Source organism: Nyctereutes procyonoides, unplaced genomic scaffold, assembly GCF_905146905.1.
Source record: "Nyctereutes procyonoides isolate TBG_1078 unplaced genomic scaffold, NYPRO_anot_genome, whole genome shotgun sequence".
Classification (NCBI taxonomy): domain Eukaryota; kingdom Metazoa; phylum Chordata; class Mammalia; order Carnivora; family Canidae; genus Nyctereutes; species Nyctereutes procyonoides.
In genome coordinates this window covers 18,192,452-18,214,049 of record NW_026575120.1, presented here as the reverse complement: position 1 = coordinate 18,214,049, position 21,598 = coordinate 18,192,452, and the positions used below count along the sequence as shown (strand labels likewise).

The window sequence follows — 21,598 nt, the reverse complement described above, 5'->3', positions numbered from 1 at the left end:
CCCAGGAGCTACACTAACACTCAGCAGTTAGCTCCCGCCCCGCTCCGCTCGCTCTGCTCGTAACACAGAGGAGCTCCACCTGCAGCCCACCTCGGGGCCCCACCAGTGCTCACGTTCAGCAGCTGGAACAGATTCATTGTGTACTCTCCACTCCCTTTCCTGTGGTACTTTATCTCCTGTAATGGTGGCTCAACCCACAAAGATAATGAGAAAATCAAATTACATCATGTGTTGGTATCACAGATATTTTCCAACATAAGGAGTGCTGGTTGGAATTTGGGTGCAAGTAAAGATGATCTCTGGTGATGGCAGGGAAAAATATCTTGCAGCACTAACATTTTTCAAAAAGCAACTGTGTCTAGTTGTTTTTAAGATGACTCATTTGGAAACTGAGCAAGGAATCTGAACAGGCAAATCGGAGAATTATAAATGATCAGTAAACACATGGAAACTCACTGATAATTTGGGAAATACAAATTAAAATAAGATACCATTTTTCATTTCTAAACCTGGTAGAAATTTTGAAGTTTGATTCAATGCTATGGAGAAAGTGGAAAATGGACACTCGACCACCAGTGGTAGAAAATTAACTTGGTATAAAATTTCCAAAGGACAATGGTGTACTGCTTATTAAATGTACATGCCCTATGATTTAGCAATCTCTTAAATTTAGTTAAAATGAAATAGAATTAAAAATTAAGGGGATCCCTGGGTGGCGCAGTGGTTTGGCGCCTGCCTTTGGCCTAGGGCGCGATCCTGGAGACCCAGGATCAAATCCCACGTCGGGCTCCCAGTGTGCATGGAGCCTGCTTCTCCCTCTGCCTGTGTCTCTGCCTCTCTTTCTCTCTCTCTCTGTGACTATCACAAATAAATAAAGAAAAAAAATATATCAAAATACCAGCAGCTTTAAAAAAAAAAATTAAGTGCTTGAATCAAAACCACAATGAGATGCCACCTCACACTATCAGAATGGCTAAAATTAACCATTCTGATTAAGTCAGGAAACCACAGACGTTGGTGAGGATGTGGAGAAAAGCGAACCGTCTTACACTGTTGGTGGGAATGCAAGCTGGTGCAGCCACTCTGGAAAACAGTGTGGAGGTTCCTCAGAAAGTTGAAAATAGAGCTGCCCTATGATCTAGCAATTGCACTACTGGGTATTTACCCCAAAGATACAGATGTAGTGATCTGAAGGGGTACCTGCACCCCAATGTTCACAGCAGCAATGTCCACAATGGCCAAACTGTGGGAAGAGTCCAGATGTCCTTCAACAGATGAATGGATAAAGAAGATATGGTTTATAGATAGAATGGAATATTACTCGGCCATCAAAAAAATCTTGCCATTTGCAATGACATGGATGGAACTAGAGGATATTATGTTAAGTGAAATAAGTCAGTCAGAGAAAGACAATTATATGATCTCACTCATGTGGAATTTAAGAAACAAAACAGGATCATAGGGGAAGGGAAGGAAAAAATAAAACAAAGACAAAATCAGAGAGGGAGACACACCACAAGAACTCTTAATTATAGAAAACCAACTGAGGGTTGCTCCTGCGTGACGGACATGAAGGAGGGCACGTGATATAATGAGCACTGGGTGTTATACAAGACAGATGAATCACTGACTCTACCTATGAAACCAGGAATATATGTTTAACTGAACTTAAATAAAATTTCTTAAAAGTGGAGTTCTTCCTGTCTCAGTTGATAGAGCATGTGACTCTTGATCTTGGGGTTCTGAGTTCAAGCCTATGCTGGGTGCAGAGATTATTTAAAAAAATTTTTTTTTGAGTTTTTCCACTGACCTAGTTACATTTCAAGTGCTCAACAGCCACATGTGTCTACTGGCTACCATATGACACAATAAAGACAGATTATTTTCATCATTAAAGAAAGATCTACTGGGCAGTGCTGCTATGGAAATATTTACAGAAGATGACAAAGATAATCAATGCAGCATTGTTTATAAAGCAAAAAATTCAATACAGTAGAAAGGAGAGAGTTAATATCACATTTATAGTCAAGTAGAATAAAAAAGGTGAGGCAGATCTATATGAACAAACAGAAAGACGACCCTGATATGTTAAATTTAAACATACATTGCAGGGTGCCTGGCTGGCTCAGGCAGTTGGAGCATGCGACTCTTGATCTTGGGGTTTTAAGTTCAAACCTCATGTTGGGTATAGAAATTACTTAAAAATAAAATCTTTAATAAATAAAAATATATAGCAAAACAAGATGTGCTTTTTCACATTCTATATATAAAAAGATACTTATGTAATCTCTAAAGACACTGAAAAATCTCTGCAAGGATATACATCAAACTGCTAGAGGTGGCAGAAAGGAGGACTGGAGAGAGAAATGGGAATTTTCACTCACTTTTTTTAATGTCTGACTGAATTTGTTGCAACCAGCATATATGGTTTTTAGACGAAGATTTCAAAGAATTCTACTTTTAGAAAGGAAGATGTTTACCAGTAAGCCCTGAAGGTATTACAGCCTACTCATTTCTTTTCTAAGCTAGTATCTCCATTCTTTAGTTATCTTTTCTCTAGATCCCAGTACTCGAAAGCACTTTCCCGAGGTCCTGAGGGGAGCCACAGCTGGGCCTCCTCCAGCACTGGCCTCCTCCTACCAATCTTTTCCCACAGTATTTCCCCAATTATACTCTTCCCTTTGCCCATCTTTCTGCCCACTTACCCCCCACACACACACACTCTCTCAGCCACTTGCACAACTACCCGCATGATCCTGCTCTACCACAGAGCAAGCACCCAGACAAATGTGCTTCTGCCCAGGGGAGCAAAACTCATTGTTTCACTCCACGGCCTGAGAGCAGAAGAGCAGTCAGAATGACAAGAGAGGAAGGGACGGGCACAGGTTTGTTTTTTTTTTTTTTTTTAAGCACAGGTATTTCAGACATACCATTTTAGATCCCAACCCATCACCTACGAGTATTTTTTAAAACAAAACCGATCATGCCAAGTGTAAGAAAACCACCACTAGCAAATCAGATAAGCGATTATGTTCCAAATGTGATGGGTTTATTTTATTTTACTCTGATGCAAAACCAAAGATTTCCACTACAGCACAGAGACCAATATATTATTAAAAGGTCATGAAAAAGTGGTGTGGGACATGCAGGACGTGATGTACAAACTGGAGGGTTGGGTCATTTCCTTTGTAACGTGACACTACATTGTCGCTGAGGAACACATTTAAAATAACACTGAGGAACTCAACTGAAATGTGGCACAAACATGACAACTTCCAGGCATGCCTTCAAGTACCTCCCTCAGGATGGACTTGCGATCTCTAGACTTCATTGTGGGGAGGATTACAATTCTTTGGAAGAATAAAAAGTTCACACTTTTGAAATTTCACAGAAGAATTTTAAGGCCAAAACATAGTGGGTTCTCTTCACCTCCGGGGACAAATCGGATGCTTTACTCAAAACCACATTAAGCTTCTAGTTCAAATCCCAACCCAACCTTGTGACCTCCTGCATTGAAGTTCTTTCCGTCAATTAAAGCTGATAGGGTCAGTTTGACTCCTAGGAAGAAGAAGACACCACAATCTTACTCATAACAAGTATTACAATCAGATCTTCAGTTTCAAGAAACAATGGATAGAGTCAAGGGCATGGATTACAGCTGAGTATAGGAGTTACAAGCGTTCAGGTACGACTAAGTCAACACAGGGTTATCTAGAATCATCTGATCTGCAATGAGCAAAGCATAATCACAGCAAACTTCCATTTGGAGTTCAGGGTTAAGAATAATGAGTGATAAAATAAACTTACTAGCCAGAGTGACCAAATTATAGTTAGAAACATATAAATACTTTTTAAGCAAAAGCACCTGATCTGCTTTGCTTTAACCAACTGTGAATGGTCTGAATCGACCTGCAGCTGACTGTAGGTTTTATAGGTTATTTTCAGTATTCCTCCATCACCTCCTACCCATGCCCATTGTTATTAATTCCTTTACTTACCTGGTCGAAGAGTCTGAGTATAACCCAGTCCAATCAGGCTGGCATTGTTTACTTTAGCCTAAGATTAGGAGAGGAAATAGAAATAGTTAGAAAAAAAAAACAATTTCATAATATGTAAGTTCAGTACAACCACTATTTCATGCATCAGATTTCCAAAACTAAAGCAACTTCAGGCCAATCTAGAACTACCAAAACGAACATGAATTCTTAGTGAGAGAAGATCTGGATTCAAATTTTGACACTGCCACTTATTTTGTGACTTTGGGCAAGTTACCTGACCTCTCCAAGTCTCAGTTCCCTCATCCATAAAATGGGCATGAGGATACTACTCACCACATAGAGTAGTTGGGAGGATTAAATGAGATATTACACATTAAGCCCTTAGCACAGTACCTGAAATTTAAGAGCTCAATTAGTGTCATTATTAATAAGAATTACTAATAGCAACAGGAATAGTAATCAAATCCCATGAATTTACAGATAAGCAAATTCTGAGGCCAAAAAGATAAAATAACTCCAGAAGGTCAACAGCCAAATAGAAGAGGAACTAGGACTAGAATTCACATTCTCGGACTTGAGGTATAATACTCTTTTCACTACACAATGACCAGCTCACTAAAGTTAATAAAGAACATGCACACAACAACCAAACCACAACATTCATTTACAACTTAGCTGAAACCCTAAGAGTAGATCCAATCTTACAGATAGAGAAGTTCTACAATCCAGCTTGTATTTAGCAGCGATGCCAAAACGGGTATTGTTACTGCCGGCTGTCCAAGCAAGGTTTATTGATGTTTCAATCTTCTCATTAACCTTCTGGTAGATAGACCCTCCAAATTCAGTGCCATCATTCCTATTTTCATAATATAAGAAAAAGTCATAAATATCTAGTTTGTGCAATTCTTATGATATGGAAACCAAATTCTAAGACTGTCTAGACAAGAATCTCATTTTGCAACTACCTATTTCAACAAACTTCTAGTATAAATGAATACCAAACAAGGAATTACATCCAGTTATGTAATTTATTAGTAGCTAATTAAAATGTAGTTAACATGTGATTCATGAACTCAGCTCTTCCCTAATGTAAATCTCTTAGACATAATTATGCACAAAGGACATCAATGGTATGCCTCAGGTAAATATGATCTATACGCCTTTGAGATGCTCAGAGAATTTAGAAACCTAGAAGTAAAGATAAATAAAGATTCTGCAAAACAAAAAAACCCAGCAGCACAAGTACAGGAATAAATCCAATTCTGGATTTCATTTTAAACAACCCTAGAGTCAGAAAGCACTACCCCACAATACCTAGGGTGTCCTACTCTAGAGAAGTGCCTACATTATTGCTTAAAAGCATCCCAGAACTTAGTCCTTGAATTTTCATGGTTTTCCTGATCATTCCGTTTCATCAATTTTAATGTCACTGTCTATACCACTGCTTGACTTTATTTCACACATGATAGTGAACTGGAATATCTAGTGAAGAGCAATCTCTAACACTTCAAAAACACGTAGTTCACCCTGTGCTTTTTCTTCCTGGTATAGTAACAGTGCCCAGTAGGTCAAGACATAAAATACAATTTAACAGTTCAAATACAGTTAACCAATAGGATGCAGCCTACAGAACTGAATCCAGGATTGCTGTGAGGACTTTTGCTTCTTCTGAATGCAACATGGGTGGTTAGGTTTCAACCAAGGGTACCTGAAAACCTCCACAGAATTACTGGGGATGTTCAGATCAATTAGGTGGTTGATCTTCATGATCCAGACCTGCTTCCAGATACTGCCAAATTAAGGCACCAAAGGAAGCAGAAATATCTCCAAAGGATCCCTTTTATCAGGAAGTAACCTATGCCCAAGCTCTCTCCCTCCCAGGGGTTCTTGTACAGATTCTAGACCTTCATAAAGTTTGGGGTACAGGCTGAGAGGCCAGTAACTACCAGTAGCACAGTACAATACCCCAAGTGCACTAACCTCTGGCAATGTTTTGCTAACTAGGAAAATAGTACAGTGAGGCTGGATGTCCACCAAAACATATTAAATGCAAGGACCATCATTTCTAACCTGCTAATAGCTACCAACATGCTAATAGCTACCATCTTTTTGGGCGACTGCACTAGTACTAATAGCTACCATCTTTTTGGGTGACTGCACTAGCTACCAACATGCTAATAGCTACCATCTTTTTGGGCGACTGCACTAGTACTAAGGAGGAATGAATTATTAACACTCACACATGAGTGTGCAGCTGGAAGTCTGCAGCCTTGTAACCCAGGGCGAAATTATTCTGTGACAGTTTGGATTTGGCTGTGTCAAAACTCATCTGATAGCCAGCAAGCCAACCTTCAAAGGCTAACACAGCCCAGCCATAGATGGTTGGTCCAGAAAAATCTATATCAACATTACTGCCAACACTGAAACAATCTCGTTTATAGGAAGCCTTCAATTTTCCACTCTTCTTTCTGTAAGAAATAAAACAACACAATGAAAACAACACGAGTTTCTACTACTGTCCAGAAATCTCTTAAGATTCCCTCTCTCCCAATGTGAATATTATTTTGGTAGATGGCATACATAAAGTTTCAAATGACAGCTCTACACATATAACATTATTAGGATTAGAAATGCATATACTGGGGCCTGCATAGTTCGGTCAGTTAAGCGTCTGCCATCAGCTCAGGTCATGATCCCGGAGTCCTGAGACCAAGCCTCATGTTGGGCTCCCTGCTCAGTGGGGAGTCTGCTTCTCCCTCTCTCCCGGGCCCTCCCCCACTGCTGGTGCTCTGTCTCATGCTCTCCCTTATAAAGAAAATCTAAAAAAAAAAAAAAAAAAAAAAAATGCATATACTATTTTTTGCCTATTCTTCACTATAGTTCAAATGACAGGATATTTCATGATTAATATCATGAAGGCATGACAAAAGTATAAAAAGGAGTGTACTTCAGTGCCAAATTAATAATCTGAATATGTACATATTCATGAGAACCCAAAAAAGTTTTAAAGATTTTATTTATTTATTTATTTATTTTTTAAAGATTTTTTATTTATTTATTTATTCATGACAGACACACACACAGAGAGAGAGAGAGAGAGAGAGAGAGAGAGAGAGAGAGAGAGAGAGAGAGGCTGACACAGGCAGAGGGAGAAGCAGGCTCCACGCAGGGAGCCCGACGCGGGACTAGATCCGGGGTCTCCAGGATCACACCCCGGGCTGAAGGCGGCGCCAAACCACTGGGCCACCGGGGCTGCCCAGATTTTATTTATTTATTCATGATAGACATAGTGAGAGAGGCAGAGACATAGGCAGAGGGAGAAGCAGGCTCCCTGTGGGGAGCCCAATACAGGACTCAATCCCAGGACCTTGGGATCACAACCTGAGCCAAAGTCAGATGCTCAACCACTGAGTCACTCAAATGTCCCCCAAATTTCTTTAAATGTTTTTAAATGCCCAAATCCTACAAAACGTTAACACCTGACACATTGCACTTCTAAGTTATTAATCTATCATGAAGAGAAGAGTATTTTTTTTAAAGGATACAGTCCTTTAGTAAACATATTTATTTTCTTTAGGGTGTTTTCTCCCTGGACATTAGGTGAATGGAAGACAAGTGTACACTTTTCAAGGACAATACTGAGAACATGAAATTGGTTCTTAATAATCCTTGTCCTATTTAATTAGGGTTCTTCTGAGAATATTTGTCTGGAAGAAAACTAAGTGTGTGGCAAGAATGACACTCACAGCTGAAGAAAAATTCCACTTTGCCTTTTTCTAGCACTGCCCGTGTGAGGCAGGTAAGAAACAACATGATCTCCATTTTTTAGATGAAGAAACTGAAGCAGAGACGTTGGGGGATTTTTAAAGGCTAAGAAAACACATCAGTAGCAGAACTACTGCTTATAGTGTTCCACAGTCAAGAGATTACACTGTTTTCTTATGAAATTAACTTCTCAGCAAAATACCACAACCATGTAAGAAGAGTTTAAGATTAAGAAATACCTAGTCTCAGGACCCCTGGCTGGCTCAGAGTGTGTGACTCTTGGTCTCAGGGTTGTGAGTTTGAACACCACGATGGATACAGAGATTACTTAAAAATAAAATCTTAGGAAAAGAAAAAGAAATATCTAGTCTCAAACCTTTCTAACTCCTAAACTTTTCCTCTTACATGCCTCTTTGGACTAGCTTTTTTTTTTTTTTAAGATTTTATTTATTTATTCATAAGAGAGAGAGAGAGAGAGAGAGAGAGAGAGGCAGAGACACAGGCAGAGGAAGAAGCAGTCTCCACACAGGGAGGCCGACATGGGACTTGGTCCCAGGTCTCCAGAATCATGCCCTGGGCTAAAGGTGGCACTAAACCGCTGAGCCACCCGGGCTGTCCATGGACTAGCTTCATATTTTTGTTCATCTGTTCAATTTTCAAATCAAAAGTTTAACCTGCTTCAAGGAGTCCTCCTTTCTCTTTACTACATATACAAGGTCTCCGGTATTCTTAACAGCAACTTCCTAAGTTCTCCCTGCACCTAAATTTTTATTTGCAGTTCCCTAGTCTAAAGCTCTCTATCCCTACAAGCAACAAAAACATTTCAGAAAATGGGGTTTGCATAATTACCCTGTGTTCGGTACAAATATGGTATCAAGAGTCAGTTTCAACCCTTCAGCCAACTGAAAAACAAAGATTTAAAATAAACAGTTAGTAATTTTCTATTTTTTTGACCCAAAAAAACAATTCTAAAGTTTTTTCTAACTGCCTAACAACAACAAAAAAAAGGGGAGTCATTAAAGAAAGCCAAATATTCAGTTACTTACTAAATTACATCTTTATCCTCCCTTATCCCAGGTTTCATCAGACTCTCTCACCAAAAACCAGGTTTAAATGTGTAGGTCAAATTCTATCACAGCCAATAATATTAATTACAGTAAAAAAAAAACAATAAAATTCCAATACAACCAAGTAATCTTGATATTCTCTTGAAATTACTGTAATGAGATAACCTGACATTTAACAAGCCAACCGAAGGAATTTATTCAGCTACACATATATATTATCTATCTTTGGTAATGTGCATGTAGACATGCCTCAAAAAAACAGTGCCCTGTACATAGCAAATACTTCACAAATACCTGCTGATCATTTTTCCCTTTGAAGACATTATAGAATTTAGAAACATTTTTCTATTGAGCCAGTTTTGCAACAATTACAAACTAAAATCAAACTACCTCACTGTAAACAGCTTGGTTTACCTAGGAAAGGCTCAGTTAACAAGCAGAACTGGTCAGAACAAAGATATAAGGTGATAATCACGGACTCATAAATCTTTACTTTCTAGAAATGTAAGACATATCAAGAAGGCCACATGCAGAGAAAAACTATGGCTACTATAGAGGTTCTAAGATCTCATTCACATTGTAGTTGGGGTTTACAGATAATTTTATCTGCAAGATAAATTTAACCCACACATAACTTCTAATGCTTTCTCTTACCTTATTCTCCAAAGAGATTTCTGTTCCAAGAGTATTGTCTGTATTCCATTTCTGGGTGAAAGTAAGTCCATAGTTACAGACCTTATATTTGGTCTCTAGGTTGCCTGACGCTTTCCCTGTATCAGTGTAAGCATGACCAGAAGTAGAAAATTCCTGATAAGCAAGAAAAATATTGACTTTAAAATCACCTCATCAAACAGAAAATACTCATTTCAGAAAGTAATGTTCAATGCCATCAGAAACCAATACAGCTTACTTTTTACCACAACCTATTTCCTGCTTTCTCCTTTCTAAAGTTTAACCAGTTTCAAATCTTTCCATTATTCCATCTCTCTCATTGATACTTCTGGTTCCATGTACTCTCTTACTAAAATGGGAATCTTAAATTCTCTCCTTTAAAAGAGAAATATCTTTACTTAAAATAAATGCCTGTACTAAAACACAAAAATATTGAATCTTAAACATTTTACTTTCATGATCTGAAAAAGATTATTCATTCTCTATCATATCTTTCAAACTATTAGTTAATTTTAAGATCTTTAAAATCCCCAAACACTAGAAAGGACTACATTACCCTCTTTTTTTTTTTTCCTTAATTTTAAGATTTTATTTATTTGAAGCGGGGAGAGAGAGGGAGAGAAGCAGACTCCTTGGTGAGCAGGTGCCCAATGTGGGGCTCAATCCCAGAACTCAGGGATCATGACCTGAGCCTAAGGCAGACACTTAACCAATTAAGTCACCCAGCCCTATCCTCTTTTAATAAAACTTCAGTGCATCAAAAAAAATTTTTTATTTTTATTGTGGTAAAATACACCTAACATAAAATTTACAATTTTTAAGTGTGCAGTTCAACTGCATTAAGTACAGTTACACTGTCATGAAAACTTTATTGCTTTGGTCCACAAAACTGTCTGCAGAACTTTAGGTATACACAATATTTGGAACTATGTACCCATTTTTCACAACAAAATGGAATGTTATAACTTGCCCCTTTCTCCCTTCTCCCCATCTACCTTTTAAAGTGCTTTCTATCAAATAGTTACTATGAACACCTTAAAATATATCCTCCTTCATAGGTAGGTGTCCCTTCAGTCATATGACAATGAGCAATAGGAAACAGATCTCCCTCTAAAAGGAAGCAAACAGTCAACACCTGTCACTGACAATCTATGAACTGTCAAGGAAAAAACCTTCTGATTGGCCCTGTTTTTAGGGAACATTTCTAGAACACTGCCAACAGTCAATAAGTGCTGCCAGGCCTAAGCAATTCTGTTTCACTGCCCGCAATATGAACCCTCCCTTTACCAAACAGCCTGCTCCCTACCTCTAGTTCTAAAGGCTGATGAAACAACTGGGAAACTATGATCTGTTTATCAACACCATGCAAGAAGTTTTCCAAGAGAGTATCATGCTGCACATTTTAGGGCAAGGCCTCAGTACAAAATGACAGAATGCTAGTCGTGTTTAACAGTCCACACAATTATTTAATGAGAGCATTGCTTTCTTTTAGTAGATCAAACTATCCAGTGTTTTATTTTTTACATATACCTCTCATAAACTTGGAAGTATAACATAGATAAACCTCAATTTTAGTGTCAGGAAAATTTCACACACAAAATTAAGGTAAAAGTGTATTTAGTCTACACTTTTTCCTTGTTACCATCATTTCTTACTTTGAAGCTCTTCCAAAAGTCTAAAATACCAGAGGTATAAAGCTTAAAAGAGAAGCCCAGAATATTCTCTAAGTTAAAAAATCAGGGATGCCTGGGTGGCTCAGCAGTTTAGCGCCTGCCTTCAGCCCAGGGTGTGATCCTGTAGTCCCAGGATCGAGTCCCACATTGGGCTCCCTGCATGGAGTTTGCTTCTCCCCCTGCCTATGTCTCTGCCTCTCTCTCTCTCTCTCTGTGTGTGTCTCTCATGAATAAATAAATAAAGTCTTCAAAAAATAAAATAAAAAATTAGAACTAGCTCACAATTGCTTCAGTTTTTCTCTAATTTCATCATTAGATCAAATAGTGCAAAATACATTTATAACATGCATATAACATCTACAGCTTTACAATGAATGCTAGTAAGCAACAAAACCACCATAAATATGTTAAATAGATGGCATATGGTAAAAATATTAAGTGCAATCTAAGAACTGCTTGGAGCAATGTATGAAATTTATCCTAAGTTAATACCAGAGACCAAAAGCAGCCATAAAAAGACGCACACAAATATGCTCTGTTTTTCTTACCATCTGAATGAATAGCCCCACACCACAGCAGCATGGAAGGGAGATAAAATTTTAGTCGATTTTTGCAACACAAACCTAACTTGAACAAATTCTGAAACCCTATTGAAAGTTAGTATAATTTTTCTATTTTAACAGAACATATAACAATATGCCCACCCTAGTAGGTAGCTGCATATATGTTTATTTACCATTAGAAAACCCAGGGAAAAATGATAGTGACAAACCAGGATTACGTGGCGTATGAAACAAAGACAAAGTATCATACGAATTCCACATTCCTTTAGACCTTCTAATTAAATTGTTATATCTGGAAATAAAATTTGCATTGGTTTGGATAGGTAGATACCAAAAAGATATGCTCCCAATGAGTAGAAATAAGAGAATGAGGTGAATGTAAAGTTACTCTATCTGCCAGATTTAGTGAATAAAAGTCCTGGTTAACGACACTTTCAAAATATGCTTATATCCTTTACTATATTCTTAACTTTCAATAAAAAAGACATTATGAACATCAATAAAAACTCTAGATTAATCTTTCACATGTATTTTTATTTCTACATTTGTTTTGACCAATGCTGAAGGGATAGAGACTAAAATTAATTTGTTTTTTGTAAGGGCAATAAAACTTACATGAACCCATTATAACAGAACTAAAGTTTTTAGTACCCATATATGTATTCATGAAAGCATAAAGATATATACTGGTCAAAAATATATGTATATTTTATATATCCTGAGAGTAAGACTCAGTATATTCTTTTATGAAAGACACAAGGTTCTCCACCAAAATTTAACTGCATTGTCTAGGGCTAACAGGAAGAGGCTCACTGAAATCTAAGAGTATGACAAAGCTAGGGAAGATAGCATAGTGCCAAATGTACGCTGACTCACATAACTAGACAAAACAATTTTAACAGGTTCCTTTAAGTTAATTATGCTACATCTCTTAAAAATATATTGGGTACTCACCACTCCACTACAAGACTTGGTTCTCAGGTCTATTTTGACCATGCCAAATCCTAGATAAAAATAAAAACAATGCACAAAATGTGACATTCACTCCAGTTTTTCCAACTTAGAGATTATGAAAGCAGTCCACACTATCTTCCATACGGAAATTACAGAGTATCCTGATTAGGTAAGAGTTCCATTAAAAACTGAATTATAATGAAATAAGTATAATTTTTAAGCTCTCAAAGAACAAAAATTATCAGAAAACATACTTATATAACTATAAACTTAAGTAATTATACAGTTAATAAGAAAATTCAAATGTATATAACACAAAAATTAAATTTTAAAAACTAAAAAATGACCATTCGGGATCAAGAATATTTTACTCCAAAGAAGTCAAAAGTTGTGTTTCATGAAAACACTGTCATTATTTGGAGGAGGAAAAAACGTACCAGCCACTTTAACTGTCTCCAGGGCTAGCCAGAGGAGACATAAGTACTACAGATTTATATTGCTTCATCTTAGAGATAACATTAAATATGTATATGTATGTATGTATATAGTTGCTTTTAATTCTTGTAAGGCATTCTACCTCTAAAGAGTCAATTCTAATAACCTGTTGACAGTTATCCCCTTAAATCTTGTGAAGTAGATTAACATTAACCTCATTATACTAGCACAGCATCTACATATAGTAAGCATTCAAAACTAACCCTACCAAAATTGGAAATGTACAATAGCATACTTACCATATCCTTTATTGAAGACATCCTTGGCAGCCTTTCCTAGGTCACAGTAAGTCGGTGTGTTACACATCTCTTATAAAGACAAAGGAATAAAAACAGCCATTTAATATTTATTTATCCACAGTCCCAGTATTTAGTTCAGTAAGAAGAGGTAGACAGTTTTCTCTTCCTTTGCATCCTTTATACCCTAATGCAAGCAAAGTTAGGAGAAGGCCTTCTGTTTCTTTACAAAGAACTTTCCAGAGCATTGGATAATAAAAGGGTTTTTTTCACGAGATTCAGAGATCATCTTTCTGAATACATTTCAAAGAAAAGAAATTTCTGGGCAGCCTGGGTGGCTCAGGGGTTTAGCGCCTACCTTTGGCCACGGCGTGCTCCTGGAGTCCCAGGATCGAGTCCCACATCAGGCTCCCTGCATGGAGCCTGCTTCTCCCTCTGCCTGTGTCTCTGCTTCTCTGTGTCTCTCATGAATAAATAAATAAAATCTTTTAAAAATAAAATAAAATTATATAATCTTACCCATTAACCACACACAGGATAAATTCTACCTGCAGTAATTCTGCTTACCAAAAATTGGTGTATACTCTAAAGTTAAAGCCTTCAAAACCCAAAGGTGCATTCACTTTTCATTCTTTTTTTTTTTTTTAAGATTTTATTTATTCATGAGAGACAGAGAGAGGCAGAGACACAGGCAGAGGGAGAAGCAGGCTCCATGCAGGGAGCCTGATGTGGGACTTGATCCCAGGACTCCAGGATCATGCCCTGCCCGGAAGGCAGGCGCTAAACCACTGAGCCACCCAGGGATTCCCCTCACTTTTCATTCTTGCCTACTTGGTATTCACACAGTTTTTCTACTGCTGATACGGTCCTCACATTAAAGTTCTCAGGAGCTCTAACAGCATGAATAAACATACCACTTTCTGCCCTCTTTGTATAATGGGAAATCTCTTCCTGCAGCAGCTTCAATGGCCATGTCTAACCACCTACAGAACCATCTCAAGCAGTCTCATTAGCCAATTAATATACCAGAAAAACCCAGAGCACCAGCTAGCCCATGCAATAACTATGCCTGAACTATCCACACCATCAAACTAGTATCTACTTCTATTTAGCCTGGCTCTTAACCTGGCCTTCTACTAAGTTTCTGGCTATACCATAATATCTGAAACAACACACGCTTATGATGCACTTTTTAACTGTAAACTCATTTAAAATTTGTTCCTTAGTGTAAACCTATCAAATACGACAGACATTATACGTTAAGAGGGCAGCGTATAATATAAAAATATATATAAAGAGAAAAGAGTAGAGGTGAAAGACAGTATAAACGTCGACTCATACCACAATAAAACTGTTCTAAGCCATAGGGTGTCAGAGTTCACTTCCAGGGCCATTATTTTACAATTCAATTCCCTACATTCAAATGATCGATTCTAGACTATTTACACACTGCCAATTGCAATTTGGTATTACTGTTTATTATTTCAACCAATGCTGGTATCTGTTGAAATTCTGCCAGAAGTCTCAATGTGGGGAGGTTAGTATAAAAATGCAGGAACACTATATTCCAAGAGAAACGTTCAGCCTTTACGGTCTGGGTTTTCATCTGCTGACAAGAGAAAAGATATACTTAAATGTTCAGAAACATCCATCTACTAAGTCTTTTAGCATTCTGCTTTATTTTTCAAAACCACTGCTAGACACTGCGAAAGTGCAGCCGGTTGAGTCTACTACCTGATCTCAATTCTGCCTAGTTCAAGCTTCCTTTCTCAGGCCCATGGTTCTGATGGGTAATGCACTGCTGGTATGATCAAGCAAAAACTAAAGACGACCAGAGACTTCAGGTCACTCGAGAGTAAAGCTATCATCATACATTTCTGTCGGCTCTACAAATGCACTTGTTGGCATGCAAGACGTCCGAGGTGGCTTCAGATGCGAGGGCGAAGGGGGAGCGTTAATTGGGTTAATACTGCTTGACACGGCTACTACCTTGACAGTCAAGGCCCCCTTTGTCCCTCGCCTCGCCTTTTTCAGGTGCACCTACAGCTTCCTCCCCTCGGCGGCAGAGTGCTAGGAGCTCCCCGATACTGGACAATTCCAGAGAGGAAGCTGGGGGCGGGGGGTGGGGTGGGTTTGGGGTTCGAGGGTCCAACTTCCCTCGAAACCAACCTCCTTCTGGCCCCACGCCTAGCAGGACAGTCCAGTGGGGCCTCAGGAAGGGAGCGGCCGCGGGCGGGCGCCCCGAGCGCTGCCCCCACGCCGGCGCCGCGGCTCCATCCCCGGAGGTGCCAGGAGAGCAGGGTCCCGTGTCGTCCGCGCCCCCCCCTCGGGCCCGCGCCCCGTTACGCTGCTCTCACCCTGCCGAGCCCTCCGTTAGGCCCGCCTCCCGCGGGACCCCCGCTCAGGGGTCGACCGCCACCCACCCCGGCTCGGCGCGGCCCCCGCCGCCCGGCCCCTGCCCCGGCTCACCTCACCTCCAACCAGAGGGCCTGTCTCCGCTCCGCCAGGGCAACGCTGAAGGTCTTCAAACCAACGCCGTCCGCGCCTGCGCGGCCTCACTGCCCCCGCGGCGCCTGCGCGCCCCTACCCGCCCCCCGCGCACGACGTTTGCGCCGTAGAGTCGCGCCGGGGTCGCGCGCCGCGGGTCTCAGCGCGGACGGAAACAGCTGGAGCGAACCCAACTGCCGGGCTCGGAGTGCGCGCGTGCGCGGGACGGCCCAGCCAGCAGGGGGCGGGGGCGGGGGCGGGGGCGGGGGTGGGGGCGGGGCTTGACGTGGGCGGAGAGGCCTACGGACCGCACCAACGTGCCTGGAGGGGCTCCTCTCGCGAGAACGCCCGGAGCTTACTAGTTACTGTTGCTATGGGAGGAGTCGCGGGTGAGGCTGGAGGGAGAGGACCCGGGACGCAGCTGATGGATGGATGCTGTAGCGTAGCACGTCAGACCTATTCGTTCCGGTGCCCAGCAGATCTTTAAGGGAACTTCGTTCCCGACCCACTACAGTTCAGGAATGTGCCCTTAGGTCATCCCATCTTCAGGATGAGTAAACGTGGGTTCCCAGAGGTGAAAGACGTGCTATTCGGGATCACACAGGTAGCAATAGATTTAGGAGATGGAGCAGAGAAAACTCTTCTTTAGAGGACAACACCAACGAATAAATATAGAAGAAATTATAGAAATATAGATATATAGATCCACCGATTTCAGGCGAAAATTATCAATAGATGCTAGACATTTGAAGATAGTCATACAGTTCCAAAGTACCAGCCCACAGATTCCTTATAAAGTAGAAGAGTACCTTCCCATCAAAGAGTCAGCCTTACCCAAGTGTCAAACTTAACATCACCAGGGATGGTACAGACCCACGTCATGTGCTTCTCTACGTGATGCAGAGGACACAAAGGTCCTATTCTCATGAAAGATGCACCTCTATTCATGAGGAAACAATCAGACAAATCCAAATTGATGAACATTTTGTGAAACAACCCCTAGGTCTCTTCTAAAATGTAAGTGTCATGAAAGATTAAGAAAAAGGCTAATGAATTGTTCTAGATTAAAAGAGACAAAGGAAAGTTTTGGCACCACAAAGCAATGTGACCCTAAACTGAACCCTGGGTCAGAAAAACAAGAAACCGCTGTTGAGAAACATTATTGTCAGAATTGAGAAAATTTGACTTTATTATATTAGTATTAGTATTGCAACAATGTATGATTTTCTGGTGTTGATAATTGTATCTTGGTGATGCAGAAATGGCCTTCTTTGTAGGAGAGGTATGCTTAAGTACTTAGGAGTGAAAGAGGATGTATCTGCAACTAACTCTCAAATGGTTAAGGAAAAAAAAGACAAAAACATACCATGTACAAAACACTAACAGTTGGTGAAGATATATGGTTGTTCGTTACATTATTCCTGAAACTTTCCTGCAAGTTTTAAATTTTTCAAAATAAAAAGTTGGGGAGAAAAAAGCCCCACAGAGTTATTGACGTTCAGTCTACAAGTTGCTTCTTGAATCAATAGGCAGATATCATTATTTGCCTGGTGTGTTTAAGGCATTTCAGGCTAATAAGAGATGAGTAAGGTGAATGTTCCCAAAGGACTCATAATGTAGGACTTGGACAATACCTGCCAAATGAAGCAGAATATGATAAATATCATAAGCAAAGCAGTATAACTTAGTAGGCTAAATAAAATGAGCTTGAGAATCCAAAGAGGCTGAGTTTCTATCCCAGATCTGCCAAGACTTTGGTCTTAGGCAAGCAAATTACCCTCACCATGCCTCAGTCTCTCCCTCTGTGAAATAGAAATAAATAGTATCTACTTCAGAGGATTGAGTGGATAGTAAACAAAATAATGTCTCTTTAGCACATAACAATCTACCTGGCATATAGAAAATGTTCATTAGTTAGTATCATGAAAATAAATATGCTCTAAGAGTTTAACAGTTATACAGATATTTTATACACACACACATATATATACATCTATGCACACAAACATATATTAGAGCCACACTTCACCCTGTACTTTGGCACAGACCTGACCTTTCTCAAATACAGCAGGCCATTAAAGACTATTATAAAGAGCACTTGAATGGGAATTTGGCACCATTTCTTCCCCCAGCTTCTGTTATTCAAAGATCTTTCTTCTGAAAGGACCTGACAATACCAGTCCTAGGTCATGCAGAGAGACTTTGTCGGGAAGATGATGAAAGAAAGTGTTAGGAAAACAGCTGCCACCGAAGAAAACCTTCCTTTGCTTCATGTCCCTCTGGCCCTGTCAACTCAGCTGGATCCAGGTTCATGCTCAATGTCCATAGCAAGACCCTGACCTTGACCACCTTGAAACTACAGCGAGTTTCCATTCCCCTACTCACACTGGGTTCTAAACCCTTGGGACTTGGGGATCCCTGGGTGGCGCAGCGGTTTAGCGCCTGCCTTTGGCCCAGGGCGTGAATCCTGGAGACCCGGTATTGAATCCCACGTTGGGCTCCCGGTGCATGGAGCCTGCTTCTCCCTCTGCCTGCCTGTGTCTCTGTCTCTGTCTCTCTGTCTCTCTGTCTCTCTGTCTCTCTCTCTGTGACTATCATAAATAAATAAAAATTTAAAAAAAATAAAATAAAATAAACCCTTGGGACCTTTTCAATCCAAATGCTAGTAATGTGACATTATTCTATAAAATCTCTAGAAACAGGATTTCAGAGAAAGGGATTTTAAATTCCTTCATTTGTGAGACATTTGCTAAGTTCTTGCTCTGTGCAGGGCACCATGCTCAGAGCTGATGTCAGAGGTAACAGCCCCATGTGTCAGTGCTGTCTGGGTCCGGAGGCCCATGTCACATCAAGAGCAGTTTCCCAGCACAAGTCACTTGCTCTAGTCAAGACAGCCTGATAATCTGCCTCAGCTTCCTTATTGATAGAAGAATCTCTGAAGGTTAGTAATAGTTTTACTCTTAGAAATGAAAAACTGAGGGCAGAGGCCCCACTGTGAAGATTTAGTAGCTCATTTATGCTAAATGTAAAAAATATTCTGAAGCCAGCAGTATTATTTCATTCCCTGTTTATTTTTATTAAGGCAAAAGGGATCACTTGTTTATTTTCAAGGACTTCAAAATTCTGATGAGGAGTGAAGATTCCCTAGTTACTGAGCTGCTGAAGGCATCTTTGAAGAGGAGGTGCAAACTTCATCCCTCGGCCTAGTTCTACACAGAGGCTGCAGAGCACAGGAGGACCCAGTGGTGAGAGGGCCTCAGTGAGCCAGGGGAGGAGGCTGAAGGCTGCTCCAAGGAAATGATGTCTCAGAATGGCTCAGGCTTCCAGCACAGAGGGACAGAGTGATCAAAGCCGTCAATACACGAAATTCCATGTCTAGGGGCTCATCTCGAGGAAACAATCATAGATGTGTCCAAAGACGTCTCTTAAACAACTTGAATGATTTAGAATAGCAAAAAATGTAAAAACAATCTAAATAATCAACATTTAGAGGATTCATTAAATGAACTATAATGCATTCATATTCTGGGTTATGATACAGCCCGCTGTTCTGATTAACATTTGATGATCTGAGGAAGAGGTTCAGCAAAAAAGAGGAGTAAGCAAAAGTAAAAACAATGTAATCCCAAGTTGTGTTGTAATTTTATTTTAAGAAGAAGTAGTGGAATGATAACCATAAACATCAGTGCTGGGAGGCAGACAGGGAGACTGGCTAGGAGAGGTGCACATGGAGAGGTGTAGACGTTAGTAATGCTAGTTAACTACTGTTAGTTCTGGAGCTGGTAATAGATTAACTATATTGTATATTAAATAAACGCTATATGTATGTGGGATATGTAGCTGCATAGAAAGAAAGAAATTGAGAGAATCTATAAAAATTTGGTAGTGACTGTCTCTGCTGGGTCAAAGTATATGTGACGTTTTTTCTTTTTTTTTGTTGTATTTTGCAAAATTTTTTTATTTGGAAATGTGCTTTTCGGCTATAATTAGAATAGCTAAGGTCACTTTCATAAGGTGGAGAAGTACGGAGGTTTATGAGAAGGGGAGTACTGCTCCATGAGGAATTTCCACCAAAAACTGGGAAATGCCTCTGGAATGGAGTACGGGAATTGACCGGGGGCTTTCTGAGCGCGCACATCACTCTTGACCATAAGAGGGCGCAAGGAATCAAAGTAAAAGCAAAGCTAAACCTGCTAGTGTACACTAGACTTGTTGATGATGGTGATGATGAGGGTGATGAACCCTGCACTCTTCTTGCTCCCCAGGGCTTCATCCAAATTCTTCACAAGGATTGAACACAGTTATGAATCCTAGAGGATTGGATGGTGTGTCTGGGAGCTTCCCTACGAAAGTTATAGTCTGCCTCAAATGTCAAAAGGTCACCCTTAAATCTTTGCAAGTTGTCTTTATGGGGAAACCAGTTTTGTCAGTGTGCCACATGTAGATTAGGGCCTGGTTGACACAAACTGAAAGTTATTAATAAATAAAAATCTTTAATTAAAAAAAGCACCTGTGTGGCTCATCCAGTTTAGCATCTGCCTTTGGCTCAGGTGTGATCCCAGGATCCTGGGATTGTGTCAGCTTCAGGCTCCCTGGTCAACAGGGAGTCTTGCTTTTCCCTCTGTCCCTCCCCTGCTTGTACTCTCTCTCCCTTTCTCTGTCTCTCTCTCAAATAAATAGAAATCTTAAAAAAAAAAAAAAACCTGCAAGTTATTTAATCTTAACCAATGTAATCACATTTCCATAAAGGATAATTTAGGGGAAAGGTAACATAATCCTACAGTTGTATGTAACCCAAATATGGCAACTGGCAGTGTTTCCTGTGATTTTATTTCTCAGTGAATATACAGCAACATTTCAAGTGATTTGATGTTTGGACTTAAGGTACCAAACAATGTAGTGTGGTGTAGAGGGAAAATTAAACTTTAGAACCAGAAAACTAATGTTCAAATCCTACATCTCTCTGCAATCCACAAGCCATGTGACTTTGAGTAAATTACTTGACCTCTCTGAACCTCAGTGTCTTCATTTTTAACATGGAGACTGCCAGGAGTAGATCCCCCAAGGCAACTGCCAGGAGTAGACCCCCTCTGAGGGGGTCAAGTAGAACCCCCCAGAGGGCTCCAGCCACAGATGGCTTTCCCCGGCCAAAGTTGTGAGGAGGCTTGGACCACCTCCAAGGTTCATCCAGGGTGGGAGCCTGGCCAGACGAGGCTAGATCACAGCCTGTGAATCATATATGTCATGACACCCGGGAAGATGAAGTCACCAGATGAAGACTTCCCCTGGAAGGGTGACTCCAATGGGGAAGGGTACTAGAACTAGGTGGGCCCCCTGGAGAACACCCCAGGGAAATTCAAGGCAAGCAGCTTCTCCCCTCCACGAGGGGATTCCAGAGCTCATGTATGCAGAGCTCATGGGTTGGCATTCCTTCTTTTTCTAGCGTCTCTAAAATATAATTGACGCGTAACATGGTGTACGTTTAGGAGTACAATGTGATGATTTGGTACTCTAATATATAGCAGATGTCTACCACAATAAGGTTAGTTAGCATACCCTTTATCTCACATAATTATCATCCTGTTGTTATGGTAGGAACATTAAAGCTCTACTGTCATAGCAACTTCCAAGGACACAGCACAGTATTGTTAGCTATAGTCGTGATAGCCACTCATTCTTCACAACATG

The 21,598-nt window shown here is 40.2% G+C and overlaps 1 protein-coding gene across 2 annotated transcripts; it reads right to left on the bottom strand.

Moving 5' to 3' along the window:
• Positions 1 to 3,027: 3,027 nt before the first annotated feature.
• On the bottom strand, positions 3,028 to 16,127 carry VDAC3 (voltage dependent anion channel 3). 2 transcript variants are annotated; one of them, XM_055335502.1, is made up of 9 exons: positions 15,893 to 16,127; positions 13,427 to 13,495; positions 12,693 to 12,742; positions 9,485 to 9,637; positions 8,613 to 8,665; positions 6,239 to 6,466; positions 4,704 to 4,854; positions 3,999 to 4,056; positions 3,028 to 3,558 (listed from the first exon to the last, which is right to left on the bottom strand). In XM_055335502.1, the coding sequence occupies exons 2-9, from the start codon at positions 13,491 to 13,493 to the stop codon at positions 3,467 to 3,469; spliced, it is 852 nt and encodes a 283-aa protein (XP_055191477.1). In that variant the 5' UTR covers positions 13,494 to 13,495; positions 15,893 to 16,127; the 3' UTR covers positions 3,028 to 3,466. The 2 variants fall into 2 exon arrangements, with proteins under 2 accessions (XP_055191477.1, XP_055191476.1); XM_055335501.1 differs by having other exon boundaries at positions 15,898 to 16,127.
• Positions 16,128 to 21,598: the final 5,471 nt, after the last annotated feature.